The sequence below is a fragment of the Prionailurus bengalensis genome, chromosome B1, assembly GCF_016509475.1.
Source record: "Prionailurus bengalensis isolate Pbe53 chromosome B1, Fcat_Pben_1.1_paternal_pri, whole genome shotgun sequence".
Taxonomy (NCBI): domain Eukaryota; kingdom Metazoa; phylum Chordata; class Mammalia; order Carnivora; family Felidae; genus Prionailurus; species Prionailurus bengalensis.
Window position 1 is genome coordinate 21,529,584 of NC_057344.1, and position 10,188 is coordinate 21,539,771.

At 40.1% G+C, this 10,188-nt stretch overlaps 1 protein-coding gene across 1 annotated transcript; it reads left to right on the top strand.

Annotated features, from left to right (window-relative positions):
* Positions 1 to 1,896: 1,896 nt before the first annotated feature.
* FGF20 (fibroblast growth factor 20) lies at positions 1,897 to 9,526 on the top strand. Its single transcript, XM_043553964.1, has 3 exons — positions 1,897 to 2,441; positions 7,501 to 7,604; positions 8,741 to 9,526. Exons 1-3 carry the CDS (start codon positions 2,156 to 2,158, stop codon positions 8,984 to 8,986), a joined length of 636 nt encoding a protein of 211 aa, XP_043409899.1. The 5' UTR covers positions 1,897 to 2,155; the 3' UTR covers positions 8,987 to 9,526.
* Positions 9,527 to 10,188: the final 662 nt, after the last annotated feature.

Genomic DNA, 10,188 nt, shown 5'->3' on the forward strand with positions numbered 1-10,188 from the left:
TCAAAGTAAAAGCTCATTGGTTGATGTTTTACACTGATGTGATAATGTTTACACAGATGTGCTTTGAAATCTTGCTTATGGTGGATTTGGGGGTCCTACTACAAGACAGACTGCTGTTATCTGAAAGGTGAAATAATACGACATTTACCTGGTACAACCTTTAAAACAGACTTAGAATATACATTTCTAGAGTGATTTTTCTGTTTATTGTTTTTAGCTAGTGTTTTTGTTTTATTTCATATCTATCAACAGTAAATCACTTGCTTTAAGGATTCTTTTATAACTTGGTTGCACAAGGGTAAGTACTTAGGGCTGCAGTGATGAAAAGGTGTAACTTTACCTACTTTAAAGCACCTGCCAGTTAATTAGCAAAAAACCCTTCCGAGCAAATAAAATAAAGCAGTCACATCCATTTGTGCTCCCAGGTTCAGGCTTTTGCTGAACAGACTGTGAAATAAGACTGAAAAATGAATCTTTAGTGATTTCCTAAAACTTTTTGCTTAGGGGGAACATAAATCTGCCAAATGATTCTCAACTCTTTTGCCACTGAAAAATTTTAATGGGAAGATCTTGAATTTCACTAGTGGTACAAAACTAAAGTTTTAAGGTTTACATGGTTAAGTATTCATCTCCTTCACTTCAGTGACTTTTTAGTTTACAAATACACACAGGCATTCTTACATTTTTACCAGTAACTTCTCCTGTCTCAAAAACACGTCGAGAATCAACACTATCGACTCATTTTTATAATTAAAATATGAACAACAACAACAACAACAAAATCTAACCTTAAAGAAAATGCAACTAAAAAGAACAGGGAAATGCTCTTAGATTGGATAAGGGCCCCAGAGGCCACTCATCATTTATGGCACTACTCATTTTCTATTTGTGGCAAATATAAGAATGTAAACCATCTTTTTTCAACGTATTTGGGTTTACCCTTAATCCCTACATTCCTGTTTCTACTATGTTATTTTATTGTGTTGATGAAAAGCCCATGACCTTAGCACACAATTTAAAACTTCCATGTAGATATAAGGCAATCTTGGTTAGATCATGTACTATCTGAGAAAAGATAAACATTAAAGCGAACCTGGGAAGGGGGGGGGGTGTATGTGTTCCTAACCTAACCTTGATTATGTAAAGAAAATCCCCCATCTAAATGATAAAAGAAAAAAGTAATGCTTGTACATTTTATTAGTGTTTTAAAATTAGTGAGTTAAACTGTCAAAGCTTTGATTTTCCTTTCATGTGTGTCTGGGCAGGCCTAAGCCTCAGGTAACGCCCTTTTTCCTTCTCTGTCTCTTACTTTTCTTTGCACCTGTCCACTGCAGGCTCCCAGCAGCTCCCAAGGAGTCCAATTCTCCTCCTCTTCTCCCCTTTTTCCTCCTCCTACCCATCCCCTCCTCCACCCCCTCCTCCCGCCTCCTCCACCTCCCTCCCCCTTCCCCTTCTTCTATATACCTGCCAAGCTGGGCTCCTTTTTAGCAGCCATCTATCACTGCAAAGGAGTTCACATCAAAGGCGGTTGCACAGCAGTAGCTGAACGGCATCCCGGTTGTTCCAAAGACAACCCCAAAGAGGGGCCTTAGTTGCGCCTCCCCAAAGTTGCTGGCTAGCTTTGGCCCAGTGTGGGAATGGTTTTTGCGACAGCATGGATAGAGGACCGTCAAGGGCCCCTTTTGGTCACTTCCGAAGAGCAAAAACGTGTCGAGAGGAGGCCGGTTTAAGATTTCAAACAGCACCTCCCCAGCGCGCATGAAAGGACTTGATTAGCATATGTCAAGAGGACCCGCATATATACTCGGTGTGTATGTACACAGGACTCTGATCTGATCAGTTGGCGGAGTTGGAGCTTCAGCCCCCGGTCCCAGCCCCAGGCCCAGCCCGGTATTGGCAGCGGCAGCTATAGATGTTTCTGCAAAGCCAGCAGCCGGCTCCCACCCGCCCAAGGAGAGAAGATCGCTCCAAGACAGTGAAAACTCCCCTGCTATCTCAGTGCAAAGTCCAGTCAGCGACCTCACAGGAGTAACCGGGCCTTTTTGCGCTTGTTTTGCTATATTTTTCCTCCAGTCACTCCCCCATCCCCGCTACATTTTTTTTCCGGGGGGGTCTTTTGTCTTCCGGATCGTCCGCCTCTCCCTCGGGCCCCTCCATGGCTCCCCTAGCCGAAGTCGGGGGCTTCCTCGGCGGCCTGGAGGGCTTGGGCCAGCAGGTGGGCTCGCACTTCCTGCTGCCTCCAGCAGGGGAGCGGCCGCCTCTGCTGGGCGAGCGCCGCGGCGCGGCGGAGAGGGGCGCCCGCGGCGGGCCGGGGGCCGCGGAGCTGGCGCACCTGCACGGCATCCTGCGCCGCCGGCAGCTCTACTGCCGCACGGGCTTCCACCTGCAGATCTTGCCCGACGGCAGCGTGCAGGGCACCCGGCAGGACCACAGCCTCTTCGGTACGTACCGGCTCCCCAGCACCCCCGAGCCAGCCCGTGCGGAGGGAGCCCGCGGACCCTATCCAGTGCGAGGTGCGGGCTGGGGCTGAAGGGCGGGCCAGCGCGGGGACAGGGAGGACTTTTCTCCCGCAGGGCTGCAGCTCCAGACGCCGGGGGCGGGAGGGGAAGGGGTGGGTGCTCCGCCCGCACCTTGCGGCCCTGCCCTTTTCTGCTGCCTGGGGCGAGGCCAGGACTCGGAATCACGTCTCCCTCGCACGTCTCACCTCGCAGGCAGTTTTTAGTTTTGTTTTTTAAATATGTTTTGGTTTCTCCTGCTTCTTCTCACATTGCCTCCAGCACCATTTACTTAACAAAAATTAACATCCGAAGCCGTCTGCTTCTTTAAACATGCCCCCGCGGTTACGGGGTGGATAGTGACTTCATGGCTACTGCTCAGAGGGTCGCTCCTGTGCAGGGTGGGAGCATTTACCGTAAATGTTCACCCGAAGAGGTAGGTGACAGATTCACATCCAGTGAGCGTCCCTGCTGTAAGGCTCACCTGCCTGCAATTCTTTGAGCTCTTGAAAGTTCTGTTTGGGAGAGAAAAGGGGGAGGTCGGGGGGCGGGGGGGGGGAGCCTATCCGGCTACTGAGCATGCCCAGTTGCTCAGCCAAGCTCCTCTAGAAATTGTGAAACCCGAAAGCAAAGATCTTCGTATTGACTATATGGAAGAGGAAATGGGGAAGCGAAAGAGGATATGGGTGGGAACACACAGGGACGTGTTTCAGAATACCTCCGGCAGTGCCTGGGAACAGAAAGGGTTAAAATAAACAGGAGAAGGATCCCTATGACACCAGATTGGGAAATCCTATGGTCTCTATTGTTAATTACCCCCTAACTAGCTGTAGAGCTAGCAAGTGCCTTCAACAGCCTGGGCCTTAATTTTCTTTTTTTCTGTACAATGATGGGCTTAAATTAGGTGATGACTTTTAAGGTGCTTCCAGGTTCTAACATCTCAGGATCTTCCCCCCCTTGCGGGGGTTTTCATTATATTAGAGTTAACCCGGTAGCATTCTCAAAGGATTCTTGGTCATCAAACTTGGGACATCCCTGGAGAGATTTATTGTAGTTTTAAGAGATAGGGTTTACTTGTCAGCAGCAATGTGAAAGGGCCCAACATCTGTCTTCCTTTCTCTTCCTTAGCGCACTGAGGGCTCTTTGAGAATCTCATGTCTGAATGGCCCTCTCTTGTCCTCTTCCCCTTGTTCTTATACTCTCATCCCTTTCTTGACTTGCAGTACTCATTAAAACTCTGGAGAAGTGTAAATCTCAGTTTCAGGGGCATTTGTAACTCTAGATGTAGAAATGAGCATGTGGTGGTCATTTGGTAGCACTTAAAGGCTTAGAAAATTAACTTTTTAAAACCCATATGTTTGCAGCTTCCACTGATCTCTTCCAAATTCCCATTGACTATGAGTCAAGAGTGTCATGACCTACTGGCCAACCTTGGGGTCACTTTTAGAAAGTGGTTTCTAAATGGAGGAGGCTGAGATTCTGATTCTAAAGAACTCTGCTGACATCAGGTGGCTCAGTTTTCTTCAAGAATTATGGCACTCCTTTTATTACAGAAAGATTTTCTGGCTACTAGAAAGATTTAGAAAGGGACACAAGGGTGGTAAGGACTAAGAGTAGAGGAGCTAGAAGTTAGGTTTAGACTTAACCCCTACCCCTTGTGATACACAGTACAGCCTTGGAAATTCAGCTTTTAAGACACTTGAGATTCTTTTTTTTTTTTTTGAAATTTATTGTCAAATTGGTTTCCATTACAACACCCAGTGCTCATCCCAAAAGGTGCCCTCCTTAATACCCATCACCCACCCTCCCCTCCCTCCCACCCCCCATCAACCCTCAGTTTGTTCTCGGTTTTTAAGAGTCTCTTATGCTTTGGCTCTCTCCCACTAAGACACTTGAGATTCAACTGTGGCCTCCAAAGACACCACTTGCTTTTTTCATTTTGTGACTCTTAATAAGACTACAGGAAGATATACAATTCTATGGGAAGAGATTATAAATATTTCTAGGCTTGATGACATTCATCAAACTGGTGTTTAAATCTCTTCCTTAAGAAAAGAATATTGTATGCCAGAATTCCTGTCTTGCTAGAACATTTTTCTTTTGCTAAATTTTTGCATAAGCATTTAGTAATTGCAAAAATAGGACTTGGACCGATTTTGTAATAGTTCAAGTCACTCTATGGTAGGAGGCTACGTATCGGAACAAAATATTTACTGTTACACAAAGGGAAAAGAACGCAGATTAGTTTTCATAGCCTAAAGGAGGTGTGAACAGCCTCTACCATTCATTACAGTGCATCCTAGTGGCCTTGAATCACTAACACATCATAATTTACTGCAAGGGGGAGTATGGGTGAGAAGAAAGTTTATGTTTAGCCTGTATAACATCATATGCTTCTCTCTGTATTTGCCTTCTTTTACTAGTGCTTCAATGATTAATTATGAAATTATTTTGCTGTTTTTCTTTTAAACTCATTAATGTGTCATCAAAGTGAGAATTTTGAAGCAGCTTGAGAATGGCTATTGGTGATGCTAAATAACATGTTTGATAGTTTATACTAATTAGCCCGTGAATGATTAAATGAAAAACTCAGAATCCTGTATTTAAAATTTCAAAACCACATCAATGGAAGCTAAGCAAAAAGGTCTCAGTGAGGTTAATATAATTTCCTATCTGAGGTCTCTCTATATTTATAATACAGTTTTTCCGCACAGTAGTACAGTAGGAAGATTTTACCTAATATGTAAACATGAAATCATTGCTTAAAAAAAAAGTTTAACCTGAGATCAAACATATTCCTTTAAAGGCTTTCCCTTTATTCTCCCCTATTCTCCATAGATCTGTCTGATGTGGTTGCATTGTGGGTTGACTCACCTGTTTATTATGATTTTTAAAAAGGCTGGCTTTGAAAATGATACCAGAAAGACAAAGTACCTCCAAGTCTTTTTATGGGACACTGGGCATTAGAAAATCTATCTAAAATCTGTGATTACCTCTTAAGGAAGGTTTTTCATGTCTACTCATTGTTAAGGAATTAGCTTAGTTGCCACCTCATATTATAAATAAGAAAGACTTGTCACATCTCATTTAAGAATCAAGTGATTACAAATTACTGTGTGGTATACTATTTCCTCAAGGAGAAAAAGGATCAGAATTTAAAAGTGTGGCTAAAATCTATAAGAGGAGCACAACAACCACATAACCTTGTTCCCATAAATCTCTGTGAACCATTGCAAAATTATTAATGTCTGGTTATGGATGAAGTTTTAGATGTTGTTTAATCAAGTTGAAACCACTGAATGCCATTGTTCTAAAGAGATATGTGATTTCTTGTCTTTCTACAACTACATTGTTTTGGACAAGATAGCATTATCTTAAAATGAGAAATGGAGTCGAGGTGGTTTACCATTTGGTTTTGCAAGACAAAAATGGATACTTTATAAGACCTGTTATATAATTGGTTTATATGGAAATGAAACTTATATTTTATTGTACTTGAAAACTGGTTCTATTATACATCCTAATCGTTTAATCAGTTCCTGTTCTCTGAAAGACAAGAGCATCTTAATGTAAATGAGATACTTAAAGAGAATTAAGTTACATGTGAGGCATAGTACGCTTTTCCACTTGAATTTAAAATTCAATACAATTTCAAGTAATTATACATTTGTAAGTTTATCCTGGATGAAATGCTGTTAATATATCTTCTTCTACTGATCATGTTTTGTGTTATCTATTGATAAAGAAAAATAATTTTAGAAAGTTAGCAAAAATAGCAAAAAATCTACTTGCATGCTAAACTCTTGGTATTTGGCTATCACGTTTAATGAATTATAAAGTCCCTTTACTTCTTTGAACTGTCAATTTTATTCTTAAGAACCATGTAACAGGAGACAGCACACTACGTAATCTATAAAGTTTTGAAATCACTGTATCATCCTGGAGTAGAAACATTGGATTAGGGCTCAGAACGATGTGAGTTCATGTGTTTACTTCTACTAATTCCAAATGTCATATTCTAGGGCAAGTCAATAAACCTTTTTTGTGCCTCAATTTCTTTATATGTAAAAATGGGGATAATATTATCTTACATACCTAGCTTAGTGAATTGTTTTTTCTTTTTTGAAGACCAGGGAGAAAATATAAGTAGAAGTCCTTTATAAACTATAAAACACTAACATACCCATACAAGGTGTGCTGGTTGCTGCCATTAGAAAAAGATTGACTTGAGTCATGGTTAGCAAAACCAAAACAAAACAATTAATAGAACATGGTTATAATTGACTAATGGAATCACAAAGGACTAAGAATACCTCTATTATGTACTAATTTATGATAATAATAGTTTCCACTTGTTAAATTGCCTAAATGTGTTGGTCCATACGACTCTCCTGGAAAGATGCATTTCATCCATTTTGTATATGAGGAAACTGAAACATCAAAGAAGATTTACGACTTGGGTATTCAGACTAGCCAGTAAGTTACTGTAAAATTTTGTTACTGTAAATTTTACAGTAAGCTCTGAAGGTCAATCTGGTTTAAGGTTTTATACCTTTTTTTTTTTTAATTTTTTTTCAACGTTTATTTATTTTTGGGACAGAGAGAGACAGAGCATGAACGGGGGAGGGGCAGAGAGACAGGGAGACACAGAATTGGAAACAGGCTCCAGGCTCTGAGCCATCAGCCCAGAGCCTGATGCGGGGCTCGAACTCACGGACCGCGAGATCGTGACCTGGCTGAAGTCGGACGCTTAACCGACTGCGCCACCCAGGCGCCCCAAGGTTTTATACCTTTAACATTATACCCTGATGGACAATTTTTCCTTTTTAGCTTTTTTTTCCATCTGTAAAATGAGAGGATCATCATAATAAGACAGTTAAATAGCACTTTTCAGCCTATAAAGGACTTTCACCTACATCACTATATTTAGCAATACCAATCTACTCTTTTCAGTAGTCATATGTTCATTAATAAATACAAGTCATTATTTTGTTTATAAATTCAGGTATCCTGGAATTCATCAGTGTGGCGGTGGGACTGGTCAGTATTAGAGGTGTGGACAGTGGTCTTTACCTTGGAATGAATGACAAAGGAGAACTCTATGGCTCAGTACGTATTTTAAAAACATTATTATAATTCTTAAAGTTAAGGCTATTCATTTTTGTTCAGTAAAATACCTACCAACAATGCATGTCAGAAGAAATATATAAAATATACACTTGTAGAAATTAAACATCTGCATCCTGATTAATTTCCATGTGTCGGGACAGTAGTATCTACTCAATTTCAGTTTTTAAACCCCAAACAATTATTGCTTTCAGTTTGCTAGTTCTTTCTGCCCATTATCCTGGGTCTTTCTACTTCCCTCTGTATTTTGATTATTCCTGCTAGAGACAGAGAAAAATGTCATTTTCTTCTGGCCATGTTAAATTCTTTTCACCTTTATATTTTATTTAATGTAAATTTTCTCCACCCATGATCATCTTCCATAGCTAAATATATATCTTGCTGACCTTCACATATAGGAAATGAGTGAATGAAGTCTTAGGATAATGTAAGCAACAACAGAAAATGGCAGCCATACTTGACCATGTCTGCAGTCTTGATAATTACAAGAGCCACGATTCAAAAAGCGACTGTGGTCTCTCCCTTAGGATAACATATAGTCTGTTTTGAAAAGGCAAGAAATCACTGGACATTTACTACATTTACCTAATAGTAACATCTAGATCAAAGTTAATGATGGAGAATGTATCGTCAAACAATTAGTAAATACATAAAGGGAAGATCCATGATTTGGAATGATGCTTTTGAATTAACTTTGGATGTTAACAAGATCTTGAAAGATTTCAGAATGATAGTGGAAACTTGCTATGTAGAACTTTGGCATCTAACAACAGAGCAAGATAAGCTACAGGCCTGTTTGGTGGGGATGGTGGTAGGAGGGAGATACAATGGAGCATGGGAAGTTCTCGATATTTATTGAGTGTCTGGAAATAAAATTGAGAATTGATATTTAACTGGAAGTTCTTTGAACTAGGCTTCTGGGAGGCTTAGCAGACTGGGAGAAAGAATTCCAGACACATAAGAACTAAAACAAAATAAAGCAAAACCAGCTCCTCCGTTTTTCTTCTTCGACAAAGATGTTGTTAGAGGCAAAGGAGTGAAAATAGAGCGATGAGACTTTGCTAAGGAAATTCTCTCAAAGGTGTTTTTTTTAATGGTAGTTACTTTGTCTCTTATAGGAGAAATTGACTTCTGAATGCATCTTTAGGGAGCAATTTGAAGAGAACTGGTATAATACCTACTCATCCAACATATATAAACACGGAGACACTGGCCGCAGGTACTTTGTAGCGCTTAACAAAGACGGAACCGCGAGAGACGGTGCCAGGTCCAAAAGACATCAGAAATTTACACACTTCCTGCCCAGACCAGTGGATCCGGAAAGAGTGCCTGAATTGTATAAGGACATACTGATGTACAGTTGAAGCGTGATAGTGTCTTTACCGAAGAACCAAACTACGACCATTCTTTCTTGTTACAGTTCGCACCGTGAAATAACCCAGGAAGACCCTCAGAATGTTTTCTGGCGAGAGACTGACTTTGGAAAGGATATTGAGAACGGACAAAAAATAACCCCCACATGTTGACTTGAAGCAGATCAAGACCTCTCTTTATACGTGGATTAAGTTCCCTTAGGTACACTGGGTCAGTCCTTACTGGAAAATTGAAGCTGAAAATCTGTTAAACTGTGGATAATGGGAACCCCACCTAGTTTGCTGCTGGTACCTCACCTCTCTGGATTATGTTTACTTTAAAAGTTACATTATAAAATAGACACTTCATGTTGAAGAAATAAATCAACGCAGTTGGCCAAAATTATTGCTACATAAATTCTGAGGACCTTGTAAGATTTTGCAGGTTATGGAGTTACATGTAAAAAACCCGGATGAAACGTGGACTACGGAACAGGCATGCCAAGATGGAACCTTTTTTTTTTTTAAGGATGGACCTATTTATACATTTTCACTTTGCAAATATTTATTATATATATTTATTTATTGAAGAGTTTATTTTTTACTGGTATATGAAGATAATGCAAAGGAAAAAACAACAAAAATTCCTTTACCGTGCCATTGTCATGATGTCCAGAGCTGTAAAGAAGACATCATTTTTGAAACATAGTAAACATAGAATAAAATCTTGAATTTCTTTTTAAGAATAACATAGAGCATAGACTATATATATTTTTTGCAGTCAATTACCTTCTAAGTGTAACAATGGTTCCTTTGCCTTAGAAAAATGCTTTATCAAATTGTATTGAATTCAACACACATTCAAAAGGGAATTAAACACTTTTTATTTTGTGTTTTGTTCTCATTGCTTTTTAGATTAAAGTTATTCTACTAATATAACCTACTTGTTAAATGACAAGATTCTAAGTTCCCTGGGAAAAACTTTGATATTTAGAGAACTTCTAATGTTGAAAAGTATCAAATATTATAGGCAACTTATGCTCACTTATTTTTGTTATGTCTCCTGTTTAGTCATTTATTCAGGAAGTATTCATTAAAGCCTACTATACAGAAGACACTGTTAGGCACAAAGGAAGTTGGTGGTCAAGACCCAAGTGGGCCCTTCATGGAACTTAATGTCCAGTAGGAGAAACAGATGGCAAATAAGTCACCTG

Coding starts and splice junctions, on each gene's coding strand:
- FGF20 (XM_043553964.1), top strand. CDS start 2,156: ATGGCTCCCCTAGCCGAAGTCGGGGGCTTCCTCGGCGGCCTGGAGGGC. Junction 2,442..7,500: donor GCAGGACCACAGCCTCTTCG/GTACGTACCGGC, acceptor TTATAAATTCAG/GTATCCTGGAATTCATCAGT. Junction 7,605..8,740: donor AAGGAGAACTCTATGGCTCA/GTACGTATTTTA, acceptor TGTCTCTTATAG/GAGAAATTGACTTCTGAATG.